Source organism: Rhopalosiphum padi, chromosome 2 (assembly GCF_020882245.1).
Source record: "Rhopalosiphum padi isolate XX-2018 chromosome 2, ASM2088224v1, whole genome shotgun sequence".
NCBI classification, from domain to species: Eukaryota; Metazoa; Arthropoda; class Insecta; order Hemiptera; family Aphididae; genus Rhopalosiphum; species Rhopalosiphum padi.
In genome coordinates, this window is record NC_083598.1 from 45,946,099 (window position 1) to 45,965,932 (window position 19,834).

General features: G+C 25.4%; 3 protein-coding genes across 8 annotated transcripts; 1 reads left to right on the forward strand and 2 right to left on the reverse strand.

Moving 5' to 3' along the window:
• Positions 1-1,904: 1,904 nt before the first annotated feature.
• LOC132920832 (translation initiation factor eIF-2B subunit alpha) lies at positions 1,905-9,469 on the reverse strand. 6 transcript variants are annotated; one of them, XM_060983533.1, is made up of 9 exons: positions 9,187-9,469; positions 9,078-9,118; positions 8,250-8,351; positions 7,814-7,953; positions 5,276-5,392; positions 4,798-4,910; positions 4,564-4,708; positions 2,883-3,008; positions 1,905-2,139 (listed from the first exon to the last, which is right to left on the reverse strand). In XM_060983533.1, the coding sequence occupies exons 2-9, from the start codon at positions 9,088-9,090 to the stop codon at positions 1,987-1,989; spliced, it is 909 nt and encodes a 302-aa protein (XP_060839516.1). In that variant the 5' UTR covers positions 9,091-9,118; positions 9,187-9,469; the 3' UTR covers positions 1,905-1,986. The 6 variants fall into 6 exon arrangements, with proteins under 6 accessions (XP_060839516.1, XP_060839520.1, XP_060839517.1 ...); XM_060983537.1 differs by lacking the exon at positions 9,078-9,118 and having other exon boundaries at positions 9,303-9,468; XM_060983534.1 differs by lacking the exon at positions 9,078-9,118 and having other exon boundaries at positions 9,281-9,468.
• Positions 9,470-9,662: 193 nt separating this feature from the next.
• On the forward strand, positions 9,663-12,165 carry LOC132920833 (protein AAR2 homolog). The gene is made up of 5 exons (XM_060983538.1): positions 9,663-10,001; positions 10,108-10,337; positions 10,405-10,585; positions 10,922-11,035; positions 11,116-12,165. The coding sequence occupies exons 1-5, from the start codon at positions 9,835-9,837 to the stop codon at positions 11,537-11,539; spliced, it is 1,116 nt and encodes a 371-aa protein (XP_060839521.1). The 5' UTR covers positions 9,663-9,834; the 3' UTR covers positions 11,540-12,165.
• Positions 12,166-13,096: 931 nt separating this feature from the next.
• Positions 13,097-15,930, reverse strand: LOC132923096 (UDP-glucosyltransferase 2-like). Its single transcript, XM_060986916.1, has 4 exons — positions 14,973-15,930; positions 14,208-14,427; positions 13,918-14,137; positions 13,097-13,783 (listed from the first exon to the last, which is right to left on the reverse strand). The coding sequence occupies exons 1-4, from the start codon at positions 15,810-15,812 to the stop codon at positions 13,435-13,437; spliced, it is 1,629 nt and encodes a 542-aa protein (XP_060842899.1). The 5' UTR covers positions 15,813-15,930; the 3' UTR covers positions 13,097-13,434.
• Positions 15,931-19,834: the final 3,904 nt, after the last annotated feature.

A 19,834-nucleotide genomic window follows, 5' to 3' on the forward strand; every position in this document is an offset into this window, starting at 1 on the left:
CGGAAAACACATTCATTATGCAGGGAATAACTGAAGATCCAAGACAACATGTTATAGAAATGTGTCGATTGTACCTCGTCATTAAATAGGTCATTGTAATTAGTTAAATTTTATTTCAACAGATATTTATTATGTTGTGGGCTTGTGGCCCCCTTAGGACTATCGGAAAAAAACCATTTCAAAAAATATGTAAGTACAAAAAAATGAATTATATATCCATACAAAATAAAAAAAACTAACTTTAACTCAAACTCAAACCCACAAAATCTACGACTCGCAAATACGCGCACATTTTAAATTTTGATAGTGTACTAATTTCAATAGCTCTATCACGTGGCCGATTAAATTATACCTATTGTACAATCGCATAGCTTTAGTTCACATATGTGTCAATGTGTGGTACAAAAAGCACAACACGAGCAGCCAGTGCCGTGCTAACAATCAGTGGAGCCCTATAAGGTAATTATATTTGGCGCCTTTAATCATAGGCGGACATCAGGGGGGCGTTAGTGGCTTTTTTACCGCTCTTTAAAGTATTGCTCCTTTTGGCCACTTGCCCTAATTGCCCCACACCATTTGCAAGGCTCTTCAAGCAGCACGGCCACGTTTATTTACGGAAATTCCTTCATTGCTCCGTCGATTAGTGTAATAAAGCCTAATATACAATATAATAGCTGATAGGTAATAAAGATACTATAATATTTTAAAACTCTTTACGGTGTAAGTGTAACAGCAAACTGTAAAGTCATAACACTTATAACAAACTGCAGTACACGTCTAGACAATAAGCCGGCATGAGCGCGATTATTTCTCCGTTTAGTAATATATTTCTAGCAGTGGCATAGCCAGGATTTTTTGTTCGGGGAGGGCTGCTCAATTTTTGTAAAGTACAATTTAAGATTTTTGTAGCGATTTTCATAAACCATTAAAAATTTAAATCATTTTTAAATTTTCTTGATATGTTGAAGGGGGCTGCAGCTCCCCCCCTTGGCTACGCCACTGATTTTTAGTGAATATTTCCGATCAAATTTCCCTGATAAATAAACCTTAATCCCACTAATTTATTTTTTCTAATAGGATTAATAATTTATATTAAATGATTTAAACGTTTATTCATCAATATTTACCTACTCAAATATGTACTTGAAAACATATACTCAGTATAGCTAGTCTCAGCTACTTATGTACATTAATGATGACGCGTATAAAATAAAATAACACCGCGATGGTAAGTATGACGAGGAATTCACGACTTTTGATCTGTGGCTTTGTAAGTTGTAACTATCAGAATCTAAACTATGTTCATTTTATAGATATAAATTTTCTCCTTGTGTTCAAGGTATTGTACTATAAATTTTAATTGAAAAACAACTAAGTACACTCAAGACTCAACACCATGTTTACAGGTCTTGTATTGTCTATTGTTGTTAATATTTAATCCTTTTTTCCGATATCGGCGATATATCATAATGATATCAGGCATTGTTGCGGCACAATTTGTATTGCTATATTTTGTACTCCTCCCCCCCCGACATTTTTTTTTGTATACGTGCCTGAATGATATTATATGTATATATATATATATATATATATTTTTAATATATTTCCAACTAATTATGATCATATAGCCATATAGTCCATTTTTCAATACTTCATATCAAATGAATATGATTGATTTGAATAGAATAAAAATATAATTAGAATACATATATAGTTTAAAATAGATACATTTAAGTTTCAAAGGTAAATTATATAGGTACGTAAATGACTCCTATTTCCATAACGGTAATTACACGTCTTAATGTTTTCCAAATTAAAAATATGTATGAAGTGGTATATTTACTATATTTCATAGGAAAAAGTTATGAACACAAAAATTAATGATACCTAATATAAGATTATAATTTAAATTTTAAATTATTTTTATTAAAATATTACATTTTTATTAACATAATTTAATCAACATATCAAATGCATATTGTCCATTTACAAGTAGAGTTTTATTAATTCGTCACTTACAGCTGATGGCATCAATATTCCAAGGTCGGTAAAAAGCAAACTGATGTATGATGGGTGTGTATAATCCACCGAAGGGTGAGCACTTAATAAGTTATCATCATTTGAATTGTTTCCAGTGTACTAAATTGAAACAAAAAAATAAAAAAACTAATTAGTGGATAATAATAGATATTGAACATTGACAAATAATATTTAACAATATTACATTTTTAAAGAATTCATCTAGGGGTGGAAATTTAAAAAAAACTAAAAGGCAGTAAATTAATATGTATAACAAATATAGAATATACACTTAATTTAATAGTATTTCAAATGTTTTTTTCTTCAAAACAAATACTACTAGGTTTAAATGAATAAAAATTACATAATTTTATTTATTTAAACTGTTATTAAATGTTTTAAATGAAAAGAATCAAATTACTTTCATAATATCAATACAAAAATGTGTAAAATTATAAGACTCCGATTTTGGTAAAATTGATATAAAAAACAAATAAAAGTTAAGTTAGGTTTGAGTCAAAATATGAAAATTATACAGAATTTTTTTAGATGTGTGTATTGAGACTGAAAATATTAAATTGTTAAATAATTGTTCTAGTTTCCTAATTTATAAACAGAAAAAATTTGTATGTATTAAACTGTTTTCTCAGTTTCAAAAATGCTTCGACTCCTTGGATAAACTTTAAAAAAAATGTTGTCTCATGAAAAATCAGTTTTTAACACAAAAAATATTTTTTATGTCAACAAAGTTGAGTTATTCTTCTTAGTATAGTAGATTTAATCAAATTATATGTAAAAAAAATAAAATGATGAATAATTTAATTATCTATACGACCACATAAAGTTTTAAAAATATTACTCACTTTGAAATTATTAGGTAAATCTTTCTGATTCAGAGGATACATTCGGGAGAACTTATAACTTTCTGTTAACACATAAAATGGTTTTTTGAATTCTTTGGCACAAATAGCCATAGTACAACTTCCAATCTATAGAAAATAAAATAGAACAGGATTAATATAAAAAGCAGAATTATTTTCAATTCAAAAAAGATTGTTTTGATATTTATATTACTATATAGGAAGATCTTTAATTTATCACTTATATCTAAACTCATTATTCAGTGGAGTAATATAATAAAATATCATGAAATTGATCAGTCATACTCATAACAAAAATTCCTTTGTAATAATTAGGGAACGGGTTTAAATGCAATTTGCATTTTTTGACATGTTTATTGCATTTTTTATGTTTTTAAGTAACTTTTATATAGGAATTGATAAAATTTGATAAAAATTAAACAGCATCTGTTATACAGTGCTGTTATGAAACTCAAGGTAAAAGTATAATGAATGTACTTATCTAAATTGTATATTCATTTTTTGGAAATAATTTTCAGAGTAAAAAGAAAATAGAAGAACTAGAAGATGATGAAAATGATATAAATAATAATTAATACCTAAGAATAAAAATGTATATAATTTAACACATTTTTCAATATTAAAAATAATTTTAAAAGTATTTTTTAGTGCATTTTTAAAAAAAAATTCTGTTATGAGTGCATTAAATTATGTTTTTTTAAGGCATTTTTCTAGTTTTATTTAGAGCATTTAAATCCATTCCCTAGTTATAATATATTACAAAGTAATTAATTGTTGTATTCTATTATTTTTAAGTTTTAATTCTATAATGATGTTTATACTGTACACTTAAAATTAAAAAAAAAAATTGCTTAAACAAATTAGCTTGGTAATAGTTTTTAATTGTTGGAACAGAATTTTACATTTTACTCATTACACTAACTAGATAGGTCTTTGACATGACTAAAATTGCATGACAAACATAAGGTCTAAATGGATATTTAGCCAGAATCTTTGAAAAGGGGAGTGAGTGGTTGTTCATTTTATATTACTACATTTTTTTTTCATATTTATTTTAGTTTGTACAATCTATACAAAAAATTTTTCAATAAGCACAATAGACGGAAAGAAGCATAAGAGGGTTTGATTGGCTTGATAAAAGAAACTATTCAATAATAGTACTTCATGATGTGGATAGTAGTGATTAGTCAAATGGTCGACTAATAAGTCACGACACACCAACTATGCTTTAAAGTCTAAAATTTAGACGTCTGTAAGGGTCAACTGGGATTGTTCAGAAAGAGAGGTCTTACATGAGGGGGTTTTGGTAATTTGCTAGTTTAAGATGAAAGTGTTTGTATAGTTTTAGCAATATTTTTGACTGTCAGAATGAGGAGGTCCCTGTGGAGAGTATCATTCAAAACATACAAAGGAGTATTATTTATCTGCTGGAGGTATTTGGATTGAAATGTTTGGATTCTATTTAAAATTGAGTTTTTGGCTGAACCCCAATATTACTATATGTATTATAATTAATATTTAATAGGCTATACCTATAGTACAACATTAAATTTGTAATATTATATTCAAGAAGATAATAATATAAAAAACCATATTGTTTTTTCCCTGTAATAAAAATATTACTCACTTGGTCACAGTAAAAGTGTATATTATAATTTATTACCTTATTGATGATTCCACCACTCTCTACGACACATTCAGCTCCAACCATAACCATATCGACCCTTTCCATGATGTAGCCAACAGCAGAATCTAATATCAATGTGCAAGGAATATCAAGTGCTTTCAAACAATTGTACATTTCAATTCTAAAAAACAAACAAATGTATTAAAAAAAAGTCTAAAATATATTTTATAAACTATATTATTTTATATGAATATTATGCCACAAAATTACCCGCTTTTGTCAGGAGATGATTCTGATACAAAAACATGAAATCTTTTTTGTGAATTCACTGCTAATTTCATGGCTTCTAACACTACTCTAGATTTTGAATGTGTCAAGATATTCTATAACATAATATAATATAATCAAATGTATGCATAATATTAAATAAAAGTGATAAATGGGATGATAAAACAGAAATAGGGGTTGCAAGAATAAAAAGCTACCTAATGACTTTTTTTAACAAACATTAAACATAAAACAAAATATAATACATGTATAAATGAGTGGAGAATATAAAAGAGAGAACACCTATTTACAGGTAGGGTCATATGAATGTACATATTATAATTGAGAGTTTATTTTATACATATTATTCTGCAATTTTAGATTATATCATTAATAAATTATGTAATTAATTATCAACGTTTCATCTTTTGTTTTTAATTTAGTTCTAAATATGTGTAATGACAGGTATATTAATACTTACAGTGCCATCAACAAAGAAAGGAAGAGTAATTTTGGCAACCTTATTTCTTGCATCAGTAAGTTTCTTCAAAAATACCTTTCCTCGATCCAACATTACTTTTTTACATTCCGCAAAAGTCTAAAATTAAGTACATAAAAGTATAGATATTAAAAAAAAAGAATTTTAAATTGAAATTTTTATTGTTTGCTCTTGATACTGTCAAAATCAAAATAACAGCAAATTAGATTTTTGAAAATAATTTACTTAAATAAGTAATATATTAACTTATAACTAATTTAATTACACTATTATCATATTCATACACAGAATTGTATAATAATATAAAATTAATAAACAATTTTAGTTACATTAACATTTTATATTATTATTCTATAGAACAACTTGTATATTTATTTATAGTATTAATAGTTATATATTTTTAATCATTATAAAATATTATTTTAGATTGAAATTTTACAAACAAAAAGTCAGATCAAACTTTATAGTATTCCATTAACATAGTAAAAACTTATGCTCATAACATTTATTAATTTACATACAATTTAAATTAGATTTTATATTTTATTTTACAAAAAATTAAAAAGTATAAATAGGTATTGTATAATATTAACTTTTAAATTTATTAAAATCTACTATTTGCCAACATGAAGGATAAAAATAAATAAAAAACAATAATTTTTAACTAATAATTTAATTTTAATTTTTTTTCTTTTCATTAGACTCAGAAATTTGACCCAAATTGGTCAAAGCTATATCTTCATTGAGAAGATATGAGGTGTCATCTTCAGTATCATCTTCATCTTCATCACTGATTTGTGGGTCAATGATTTCTTGCATTATTTTGATTAAATCTAATGATTGATTTTCTGTCATTAGCTTGTCATCTATTCCCGCATAATTAATAGAATCATCACCAACCAAACGATTCAACAATGCTTTATAATCATTATTAGTTGCAAGATTATCTTCAGATTGCTTTTCACCTGAGATTAAGATGCCAGATTTAATGAAACTATTTCTAACTGTAGATTTTTTAATCTGATTAATGGCACATTTTATCCAAAGAATTGCATGTAACACATTAATTCTATTTATTAAACCAGAACCATTATCCATTATTAATAGCCGATGTTTTAATAAACATTGTCGATATAACATCTTAAAATTTTGAATGATTCCTAGATTTAAAGGCTGACAATTAGATGATATATATGGTGGAAAAAATATTAGTTTAATTGATTGCAGATTGTTAAGCAAAGGATGAGAACTTGCATTATCTAAAAAAAGAACGATGTTTCTTTTTGATTGAGTCATTCTGTAATCAAAATCTAAAATCCACTCAGTCATAATGCTACGTGTCATCCATGCTTTAGTGTTGGACTTCCAAACAATTTCAGGGTTGTCTATATTAATATTTTTAAAACAATTATATTTTCCAACCTTTCCTATAATCAATGGTTTTTCAAATTCTCCATCTATGTTAGTACACAACATAATAGTCAGTCTCTCCTTTGATAAATTTCCATCAATACAAGCCTCATTAATAAAACTCATTGTATTTTCAGGGAGAATTCGATAAAATAGACCTGTTTCATCGCAGTTAAATATATCACATTCTTTATAATCTTTTATAGTTTCTTTCACACTATTCAACCATTCTGTAATAACACATTCTTTTATTAATGCAGGATCTGCATAAATATTTTTATAAGAAATTTGATGCCTTTCTTTAAATTTTTGCAACCATCCATTAGATGCTTTAAAATCATTGAGGCCAACTTCTGATGCTAACTCCAATGCTTTTTCTTTTAATACTGGACCCGAAATTGGCAAATTGTTGACACGAGCATGTAGATACCATTGATATATCACTGTATCGATTATTTCACCATCTGATTTAGGAAATTTGCGTTTTGATTTGTCATTTCCTTGCTCCACAAATGTTTGTGATAAATATAGTTTATTTTTTAATATATCACTAACCTGTGTTTTACCAATACTAAATTTTTCTGCTACTGCTCGTACTCCAACATTTTCTGCTTCCACAAATTTTATAATTTCAATTTTTTGTGCCAAAGTTAGTCTTTTTCGTTTACCACAAGACATAATGGTGTACACACACACATATATATATATAATTCACAAATGTAACTATGAATAATTACTTTTTTAATTGATAATTATTTCAATATAGGCTAAGTGAAGCCATAACATAAATTAATAATATTCATAGAAAATATCTAGTATATTAAATAGTTAATTATTGTCACTATTGACTAATGTTAAATTATATTTATTTTATACACTTGTTGACTATTTTAAAAATATATTACAGTTGTATAGAAGGGTCCAGTAAGTTAGAAATACTTAAGGCCTATCTAACATGTATATTTTTGCTGGGACCCGATAAAATATCCATTAATAAGAAGTAGTCCGCTATTGTGAGAAGTCCACAAATTTAGGTTCGCTGTCTAAATATTCAAAATGAAACTTAATTAAGTAAAATATTAGTAACACTAAACATTTAAAAATACTTACAATATTATCCAACTTAGCAAATGTTATAAACCGCATAAATAATGCACATCCAGAAGATACACCAGTAACACGGAAACTGCTATTTGTAATTACTTCAACTGCAGATTGCAAATTAAAATCGAGTTCTTGTACAGTTTCAGCTAAACATTAAGAAAAAGAAAATATGAATTTACTACATTTAGGTAATTTGTACAATTCTTATAAAATGTGTCACTAATTTTCATAATAAATACAATAATAATAATTAGTAGATATTTAATTGTAAAGTATAATAGCTTTCATATTCTTTTTCAAGTTTATAAATTTGTTTTATTTTGTTGATAGTAATCTAACTTATAACTTTAAATTGCATTGTTATTAAATAGTCAAAAATGTTCCCGATACACAAATTATTACATAAAATCTTATTTAGTATTTATATTTTAAGTGTACTTACATTTATCATGTTCCAATAATTTCAATAGTGTAGTGATTGCTGCTATACTAGCACTTATATCTGACTCTTTTTCCATAATATTACTAAAATATTGAGATACCTCTGAAAATAAAATATAATTTTGTATTATTATATAACACTTTAAATAGGTATACAATGTACAGGCTAGATTTCTTTTAAAAATCAGTGTACATTTCATGAATATAGCATAATATACAGAATATTTATTCTCTATATCCTTTATATATTTTGTTAAATATATAATTATACAAATATAATTTTCTTATTCATATTCTATTTAATAATTAAAAATACACAAACTGTAAATTTCATTTGTAGAATAAACAGATGAGCTATAAAAAAAATTGCCAGCAATGAATATTTTGATACACGTATGTCACTTATAAATTTAAGTAAACTCATAATCTTTAAAATATTTTGAAATAAAAACTTGAATGAAATCATATTATTTTAATCACCTATCTTAAACACAAAAATATTGTTAAATTGTTAAAGATTATTATATATTTAATATAATATCTATTGCTTACCTAGAATAAGATAGAATAACAGATTATAATAACAATAAAAATAAAATACTAATTTAGAACTTTAAAATTATTGTTAAATATAACTATCTTATTATTATTGTTCAAATGTTGCCATTTGGCATTTTATTATAGTGTTATGTTATCTGTTTTTAATATTAATGCAATAATTATTTAAACATTAGTATAAAATGTACACAAATGAAAAAAAAAGTATTAATATGGTCAAACAAATTAATAAAAATTAATCATGCATTTTATACAACTTATATTGGCTTACCTTCTTTAGACATTAATTAAACACAAATATAGAATTTTTAACTAATAAAAATAATAAGTTTAAAAAAATCGATAGATTATTTAGGTATTTGAAATAATTAGTTACCTACTGTCAGTGAAACGTTAAAATCAGTAAACAAAATGAGTATTTACTGAATATTATGCCAACGAGATTATTAACTAATAATAATTAGAGTTAATTACCTAATTAACTATAATAACATACTATTATTTTAAAAAAACTTGTATTTTTTTAAAGTGTATGGTATAGTTGATGAGTGATGACATCAACAATCAAGATCAACTTAATGTATCTTATAGTAGCCTGCTGCTGTAGGTGTACTGCTGCGGCACGTAGATAAAAATGTACAAATCATAAACATAAAAACATCTCGTGATCATAATATTATCATTCATATCACAAGATGCAAACAGGCCGAAGAAGTTAAGTGGATTTTTTAACCCACCTTCACCTTGGTTTACCCATGGTTAAAATATTACGCTATATATTATTACCACGGGGTTACCTTGTGTACCATATTTTTGTTGATAGTATTATCTGTTTTATATACAACAGTTATCGCTTAGATAAGACCGTAATGCTTAGATAGTATTTTAAAATAAATCTATAAAACATACAAGTCTAAAACTTATACAAGTCCGTTTTAATAGTAATATTGTTTAAATGTTAACGACATTTTTAACGTTTATGTTTGAAGCGTGTTTTATATAATATTTTATTAAACGATACATCAGACATGGATCAAGATAGGGCCATGAAACTGTATCTGAACGGTGCGACAGCGTTTTTTCTTGACATCCCGTCTGGCATGGAATTCGGCATTGATATGATGTCTTGGGCGACTGGTGATAAATTCAAAGGAATCAAAATGATACCCCCTGGTATACATTTCGTATATTACAGGTAATATGATTAAAATGTATTATTGGAACTGTCACTTTTTAGGTTGCTATTTAAATTCTTATGTAATAGATCATATTATTATTTAACGACTATATCATTTTTACAGTGCCACAGATAAATATGGAAACACAGCTCCACGTTGTGGGTTTTTTCATGCTTTTAAAAAAGGTGAATGTCTTGTAAAAAAGTGGGATACAGAAAATGAAATATTGGTAGATGTACCCAGATTAGAAATAGTGCAATACAAAACAAATATATTATATTTTGATGACTGTCTGGGTCCTTATCCATATGAAGAACTATCAAAATGGAATGGTTTGTCATCATTGCTTACTGGTATGGACAATTATAAAACTTTATAAAAATATACTCTTAGTTATCAGTCATTCATTTTTCATTTTAGAAAACTTAATACACAGGTTATGCCCTGAAACCAAATTTATCCGATCAGCAATGGAGTTATTTCCAACATCAGTTAAGGAAAATACAAAAAAAAGAAGAAAATGGGGTCCTATTAGAAGTGAAACAGATGTTGGATATGAACATTTGCCCAACTTAGTGCCAAAAGAAGAAAATAAAATAAGGTAAATTACATTTTATCAATTTTCTTAATGTTATTTTATAATATAATGTTGTTATAAAATAACATATTTTAATATTTATAATGCTAGATAGGGTAAAGAACGGTATGTTTGTGATATTTTTTTTAGTGTTTATAATGATTGTACCTATTCATCGATAAAAATCTAAATAGCGTCAAGTTATACTAGTTATCATCTAGGTATGATTTGACTTCTTTTAGATGTTTACCGATGAATAGGTATGTTCATTATAAACAATATAAACGTTAAATTAAATATTACGAACATACCTTTCTTTACCCTTATTGTATCTGGATTTTTATTTTCAATATTATTTAGATTTACTGAACCTCCAGAATGTCATTATCCACCTGGTTCGTCACTTTCAGAAATCACTAAATATTCACTTGACACTTCATACATACTTCATACCATGGCTGAAAAACACGATAGGTTATTATCATATCTTTATATTTATTATTATAATTATTATCTACAATATTAATTAAGTACTCATATGTTTTTATTTTCAGTAAAATCGATTTATTGGCTGAACTGCAATTTTCCTATGTTTGTTTTCTTCTTGGTTTAAGTTATGAATCTTTTGAGCGCTGGAAGAAGCTGTTTCAATTATTTTGTATGAGTAAAGAAGCAATAGCACAGGATCAAAACTTTTTTGCAAAATTTTTTATAGCAGTACGTCATCAACTAGAAACCATACCTGAGGGCTTTTTAGTCGACATTGTTGAAAACAATAATGTTATTTATAATGGTTTAAAAGAGTTATTTAGAACATTAGAAACTTGTGATTTTGTACTGGAGGATGATCTTAAAGATGGTACGATTCAAATCAAACGATTTTTGCAACAAAAGTTTGGTTGGGAATTCAATGGACTAACTGAAGAGGATGATGATGAAGCCCCTGTTATTGTTGACTGTACTGAAGAATCATTTTAAAATCTTATTAATACAATATTACTTATAATATAACTTCCTAATTTTTATAAAATTAATATGAGTATAATTTATTTTATCCTGAATAAAATATACAAAATAAAATTCATTTTTTGAATTATTATTTGTTCTCTTAATATCCTAGTCCAATTATGTTAGTTAAATATTTACTTCTTATTAAGTTTATAATGCAAGTATTTAATTGTGTCATAAATTAATATTTTATGTATTTGGTAAATTTAATAAGAAATGAAATTTTGATGTTTATTTTTAATTGTCTTTTAATATGTATTTTGTATATTGCTATTCACTAATTATTATCAATTAATAATAATTATTATTGTTAACTTGTTACTTGTATGTAATATGCAATGATAATTGTTATATTGCAAATAATGCTTTGACCAGTGTATATGTTATTTATGATTTATTTATAATTCATATTGTTTAACCATTATTTAAATTACTTTGACATAGAATCCGGTTTAAGTAGCAACATAATAATACTCCAGCCCGTATTCTAGTTTTTCCTTGAAAACAGATCCATAATTAATTATTTTTATTTTTGGTAGTAATTATCAAAATTAAAATTATATTGGTTGTTTTGATAAAATGTTTAAACAAAATCATTATTCGTGCTCGTTTATTGACATATCTTATTTCATAACAATATTTTAATTTAAAAGGGAGAACAGAGAAATAAGACATAATATTGCTAACATTGTATGTCATCTTTAAATTATAAATTGTGATTTCTTTATACAATTTAACGATTAGAACTTCATATCACATAGTTGTAATTTATATTAATGAAACAATAAAAATAATTATTTTACTTTTATTTGTTCTTAATAATATAATTTATAACTTATTATTATGATTATTATTAAACATTTCATAGATCAGCCTATAATCTAGGTAAAAAGAACAAGCAGTTGTTCATTGGATGGAGTATGCTATTCTCTATAAAGGAGCCCTTCATTTAAGATCTAAGGGATTTTTTTAAATAAAATAAAACCATATTTAATTTATTGTTTTTTGTTTAAATTTACAACAAAAGGCAATGTTCTTATGTTTGGAGTTTATATAGACTCAAAACCTACTCAAACAAAGATTAATACGAAAATTAAAAAAATTGTTTTTAGAGACATCAAGAATGTCTAAAGAGTAATGTATGTTAAAAAATATAAGTACTAAGTGTTGTAACTAATGCACTATGCACTAATGTGATACGGTCGGATTGCCCATCTTGGTTGAATTATTTCACTAAGTGATGAATTGATGAACAACACGTCAACATCAATGTCCATTTGCCCATGGGCCATGATTGAAATTTGAAATATAAGTGGACAAAATCTGAAATACTTTTAGATACACCGATAAAGCGCCATGGCTTCTGTTTTTTCATTTTTTACCAGGTAAAGTCAGGTAGTTATACAACTAGTAATATAATATAAAACCATAGGTATAATATTATTAAATCAATATTTTATTATTTTAATATAGACATATTGCATGTAAAAAAATAATATAATATAGATACTTAACATTAATAATTAATATGCATATAAGAAATAGTTTGAGTCTTAATTATAATAATATATATAATATTAATATACATATACCTAATAGTTAATACAAGAATACAATGTATAGTTTTTTTTAAATAAAATTATATAAATAATAAGTAGGTTACCTAGTCATATGTTATATGTACATAATATTTTGGTTAAGCTGTCTTTGAATTAGATTTTAAACAGTTAATAGGTACATTATTACCTATTTTTATAATTTCTGTTCATATCAATGACAAGCTTTATCATAAAAACTAATAGGAATGGTAAAAATTTTGTGACAATAGTACCTACAAGTTTAAATTTAAATGTAATTGTTGCTACTCACCATAATAATGGTAAATATTTTAAACTGTTTAAATTATTAATCCAAGGCCAAATTAAAAGGGCTCTAACATAATTGTGTGAATATTTAGGTATATAATTTATATACTTACACATCAATTTAAAAAATATATAAATTACGAATAATACTAATGTAATAAATATTAATATGACAGCAATCACATCCAATAGAAAATATTGATACCACGTTAGATTAAGTCCATGGGATTTTAAATGATCTGCTCCTTTATGGCGAATAACATACTCCGTCCAATAAACAACTGATTGCTCTGGTGACATAGGTCGATCTTTGAAACGTTGAGAGGCAATTTTCGCATTTCTCATGTATCTAAAATAAAATTATAAATACTCTATTAATATTTAATCATATTTATAGGATTATCTATTTGTAAATATAAAAGCGATTCTTTAATTTTAATATAAGATTAGGTAGGTAGGTATGTAATTTTTATTTAAACTCACTTTTCGTTATTAATGAGATTTACAATGTTATTTAACAATTTTTCTTTGTTGATTGTGAACAGGTCCATACTTATTGCCATTTTAGCATTAACTAAGTTATCTATATTTCTCGGCTGGTCAAAAAACAAAGGAAATCCGAGTACAGGAACTCCGCCATCAACAGCTTCATAAATTCCGGATATACCTCCATGACTGATAAATAGTTTTATTTTGGGATGCACTATATACAATTGTATTATAAATTAATAACAATAAAACGTACCTATGTAAAATCGTTCATTAAAACTTACGAAGAATATCTCGTTGAGGAAACCATTTTCTTATCATAACATTCTTTGGAACATCTTTCATTTCACCTTCAAATTTCCATAAAACTTTTTGTGGAACATTAGCAAATGCTTCTTTGAATGAATTTATAATATGTTCTGGTAATGTATATGATTGAATTATTGAACCAAATGTGAAATAAATAACTCCATGGGGCGAGTCCTCGATAAAATCTAATATATCCTGAAACGGGCAATGACAATATTATAATGTAAGTTATTTTCCAAAATAAAGTAACACGAATAAAAAAAAACTAAAATTGCCCTTTGATAATAAAAATAAATGAGTTATCACTTTTTAAATAAATGTGAACAAATATAAATTGTTCAAGAAAATTTGTATAATTTTTTTTTTTTATTGTCATAATTGATGACAATATTATTAATAATATCTTATTTTTGGACATACACTATACAATATACATTTACAAAAATAATAAGTACCTTATTGAATATTTAAAATAAATTTGTCCATACAGATATACAGATAATAATGAAAAGAGAGATTGAAAAATAAAAATGAATAATAAAGCATATTATATATACTATAGCAGTCTATAGGTAATTATATAGGTACAAGGTAGGTACATAACTACATACAATTGTACATAAAACATTCATAGTTATGATTATTATATTCCACAATTAGTTAAAATATAGTTATTTTAAGTTAGAATGTTAGAAATTGTTAACGTTTTTCGGTATAGAGTGTGCTCATAATTTACTTACTTGTGGTATATTTTTAGATGGTTTTAAGTGAATACCGCCGATGTCAATAAGATTAGGCACAACTGGTCTCGAAGTTTCAGTTATGTAATGGGAATTTTGAAATATTACAGATGGATGGACCTTCGGAGACGAGTCGTACAATCTTGGATTAGTAAATCTCAGCACCCATTCATCGTATGTAGTTACTAGCATACTATACACCAAAAGAGCGGTGTTTACGGTTCTTTGGATGAACGTCTTGGGAACGGCTTGTTGTGCTAATAAATTAGACACAACCGCAGGGTTCGAGAGATGTCCGGTAAACATACGTTCCGCATAAGTTATCATGGGGGACGGGATCACATAAATTATTGGTAAGTTCAGTGTGCTTGCCAAGTATGACATGCAATCAACGCTCAATGGTTCCATTATGATCACGTCAAAATCTGCGTTGAGGTTACGGATTATTTCATTGAACTGTCGGTTCCCATAAACCGAGTCACAATATCGCTTGTTCAACCCAGTCTTCATATTCATGTATACAATCGGATTGCGGTAAACGTTCAATGTTTCCCTCATATCCTTAGCCATTAGAATCGGAAAATTTTTGGATAAATCCACTTCCGTGTAGTTCGTCCGGTCGCCGTCTGTCAGCGGGGTGAACACGGTTACGCTATGACCGGCGTCCGTTAACGATCGGAGCACAGCGCTCATAAAGTTCCAGTGACTTTTGCATCCAAGCGTCTCCACGGCCAATATCTTAGCATTCTCCACGGGCAATATCCACAGATTAGAAATCATAAGAAATAACACCAATACAATGACAGACGAATGACTGTAATTTTTCGAATTACTAACCATTATGGCCGAAAAACACTTTTATAACAAATTTTAAACAGCTTTAAACTTTGAAAAAAAAAATAGTATGTTTTTGGAATTCTGTGTAACAACATATGAAATGTAAAGTTAATTATTACTGTGTTCCACTAATTCAGTATCATTAGTATATATACCCAGATACACCGATATAATGTATTTTTAAACATAATCTAATAATTAATTAATTAAATGTGATGTCATATTCATGAATATAATATATTTAAAGTATTTAAACACTCAAATCGAGTGATTCGAGTGTTAATTATTATATATTATATTATATTATATTATTAAATCAACATTTACTTTTTATATTTTATTAATAGTTATTAGTTAATAACATTTAGGAAATATATCTTGGAAAATTACCGAAGATTGGGCAATAAAATAAATGTCAATGATTAAATTAATTTTCACAAGAAAAGTTTTTAATATTTTTAAAATTGTATTGATGATACCTTCTATTCCTAGGTATGTAGAAAATAATAATGTGTGCTACAACTGTGCTAGTTTTGTACATGTTTCATGTATTAACGATTGATATTTTTTTAATGAATTACAACAAAATAAGAATAACTTTATTATATTATAACGTTTAGTAGAGGTCATAATTTTACGTTAAAACAATTAATTGTATTCAAATTTTAACTTGAAATTCATGTTTAAAAAAATATGCCTATTTTGTATTTTGCCTAATTATGTTTTCGGAATTTTTAAATTTCTGTAAAAATAAATTATGAATAAATTCATTAATATTAAGCGTAACTATTAAAATTAAAACTTTATGATATTTTAAGAAATATATAATTTAATTTAACTGTAATAATTTGCAAATATGCGTGATTTCACTAATCAATTCAGTCAAATGCTCATTGTTTAAAATCAGTGTTGTGTGGGTACTTAAATAATTTTTCCCTATAATAAACAAGTACTGCGGATTTTCTATATTTAATAGCAAGAATTTTATGATTTATAAGTAGTGGATATTTTCCATTCAAATTTGTATTTAAGAAACATTGGAGTTTAAATATGAAACATAATCATTTTAACCGACAAAAACCATTATTATTCAAAGTTAAAAAATCATTATTATGTTTACCTAACAGTAGTTATACTTAAGTTATGTTATTCTAAGACAGTAATTCCTAATTTACTATTTAAAATTCATAATCCTATTTTTGTGTTATAAACTTGTATTATGTAAATAGTGATACTGGTGTAATATACAACATTATTATAGGTATTGAATTTTTTAAACTTAAAATATTATATTTTTATTAATCATAAAAATTATGAAATTATTACTTGAGTTTCTGAATGAAAAATATAATATAATATAAATATTATATTATGATTTTTTTTTCTTGTCTGCTAACATAAATTTTGACCAGAAGACTTAATAGCGAGCATATTGGATCTATTTGATGCATTGAAGAATTAATTTATTAATTTAATGTATTTTTTTAATAATTGGGAAAATACTGACAAAGAATTACAAAAAATCAGGAAACTTTATGAAACACGGGTTTTTAAAATGACTTAATATTTTCATTGATGATTAATATACGTAAAGGCCGTAACTGAAAAAACATTTCGAGGGGGTCCAACATTTTTTTAAATGTAGATACTGACATGTCTGACATTTTATAGTTAATAAACCATATTCACACTAGAATGTTTATACTTTAAAAAAATTCGGGGGAGGGGGGGGGGTCCTAACAATATTATAAAAGCTTTTTTAATACTGTTTTCGTGTTATTTTCAAATTGTTATCAATTTATGTGTATAAAAAATTGAATATGCATTCACAATCCATTTACATTAGTATACAATTAAAAAAAAAATCTCTTCAGTAGTTCAGTACGTGCTTAAATAAAACATAATAAGCTAAGGGGTGAATTATGAAGTTTTATGTGCAAAATTTGGAAATTACCGCCCTAATTACTCACCTATATAATTCTCACCGACATTTCTTTTATTTACCTGTAATAGGTTTTCATAAAGAGTACAATTAATAAACATGTAAATAAAAAAAAAATACTTATTAATTATTATTATTACTATTTAATAAAAATAAAAGAAATTAATATTTCATAATACTACATAGTACCTATTTAATCCTAAGCTAATTTTTATTTTATTTTTAAGCTCTAGAAATAAATCTCGGTAATGAATATTGTTTGTAATTATTAATTGTGTTCTTTTGCTTTTCCATGCATGATAAAATAAATAATATGTATTTATAATATGATAATAATGGAATGTCGTAAGAATAAGCTTAAAATGGGTAATAGGGGATCTATATTCCCCTTTTTATAAATATGTCTATAATAAAGCTACAGAGACTCATTCTATTAAATATAATAATTTGATTTATTTTTAATAAATTTCATTTAACATTTTATTATTAGTTTTGTAAATTTAAAGAACGTAGGTATGGAATTTTTTACGTTTGGGTTATTTTTCTTTTTTTGTTATGGAATTTAATTAAAACTAAAAGCCATACCTATCGACAAAATGTACGTACCTACCTACCGAAAAAACTAAATTAAAAAATGCTCATTGAGTACTTCAGTTATACTCGTATTATATTATATATTAGATACAAACTGTACTTTCACTCGGTTTCCTTTTATCAAAAAGAATATAATATATTACCTAAGTATTTTTTTTTCTATTATTACATAATATATTTTTTTATTATGATTATGTATATACATTATATTATACACATTGCAGTGTAGGTACAATATAGGTACTTTATAATATAATATTCATTATGTTGTTTTCCTTCGTTTTTTTTTTTACTTTAGTAACACTATAGTTTTGCACGTATGTACTAATTAATTTATGAAACTGACATCAGTAAAATATAATAATATAGGTATTTAATAATGTTATTAGAAGGATTGATGATCGTCTCTATAATCTAAGCAATCATTAATTTATGTCTTACGTATATGTTTTTTTCTAATTACTAATTAGAAAGTATATTTTAACTTTTTAAAGTTAAACAAATTTAAAGGAAAATACTAAAATGCTTTATCTAAAATAATCTTTAATTTATAAATTATATATTGATTTTTTCGATAAATGTGTAATAGTTTATAATAGGTAGGTATATAAAAATTGTAATTTTATCGGGCTTTGCAAAGCAAAATTAACACTATTAACTACAGAAAGTATCGTCTTTTGAGTGATATTTTTCGGACTTCCAGAAAATAAAGAACCGTCTCGAAAGTAGTATACAAGAATTATATACATCATGTTTTGTTTGTATTTAATTGACTTTTTAATTACTAAAATGTGTACCAAAAATTGTATTTATTAAAATGATATAAATTGAACAGTTCGTAAAATGTATACTTTTTAATTATTGATATTTAATAATTTTTGTAGATTTTTAGTAAATTAAGCCTAAATTAATACATAGCAATTTATCAATCAAGTATGTATGAATAATATTTACGCAGAAGCAACTTTACAACAATTAAAATAAAAAAAAGCCACAAAAAACGCTAAAAACAAACAAATATGATTTGGTTTTAATATCTTAACAAATCATATAAATGTATTTATGATTAAGTTTGTAATGGCTCTTACTCAGCCAATTTTACTTTAAGAGATTCATAGCTACTTGTTAAGTAAAACTACCTTTCTAAATATAAAGGTGTTGCTTAACACATTTTTAAACTGTAGGTTTCTATAAATCACTTAAACTGCTTTTAATAATTATTATGTGGCATAATTACACGTGACAGTTATTTAAAATTTTGTAATTAATAACAGATAACTGCATTATAAAAATCATTTAAAATAGGGTTGGGCCAAAAAATGATTTTTTAATGGGTGTTCGCTTTTATTAATTATTTATTCAATGTGTTTTGCTGTTTTTTTTAATTTCATTATCAGGGTTTTCTATAATTTTAATTCAGAAAATTATGAAAATGAATGGTTTCATAACACAATATAAATTTCTATATTCAATTTGTTAATTTAATATC

What these genes read in the sequence shown, in the direction of transcription:
- LOC132920832 (XM_060983532.1), bottom strand. Translation starts at nt 7,381, where the DNA reads ATGTCTTGTGGTAAACGAAAAAGACTAACTTTGGCACAAAAAATTGAA.
- LOC132920833 (XM_060983538.1), top strand. Translation starts at nt 9,835, where the DNA reads ATGGATCAAGATAGGGCCATGAAACTGTATCTGAACGGTGCGACAGCG. An exon ending in ATACATTTCGTATATTACAG is followed by an intron (nt 10,002 to 10,107) that starts GTAATATGATTA and finishes TCATTTTTACAG; the next exon opens with TGCCACAGATAAATATGGAA. An exon ending in TTTGTCATCATTGCTTACTG is followed by an intron (nt 10,338 to 10,404) that starts GTATGGACAATT and finishes TTTTCATTTTAG; the next exon opens with AAAACTTAATACACAGGTTA.
- LOC132923096 (XM_060986916.1), bottom strand. Translation starts at nt 15,812, where the DNA reads ATGGTTAGTAATTCGAAAAATTACAGTCATTCGTCTGTCATTGTATTG. An exon ending in TCCTCAACGAGATATTCTTC is followed by an intron (nt 14,138 to 14,207) that starts GTAAGTTTTAAT and finishes AATTGTATATAG; the next exon opens with TGCATCCCAAAATAAAACTA. An exon ending in AATCTCATTAATAACGAAAA is followed by an intron (nt 13,784 to 13,917) that starts GTGAGTTTAAAT and finishes ATTTTATTTTAG; the next exon opens with ATACATGAGAAATGCGAAAA.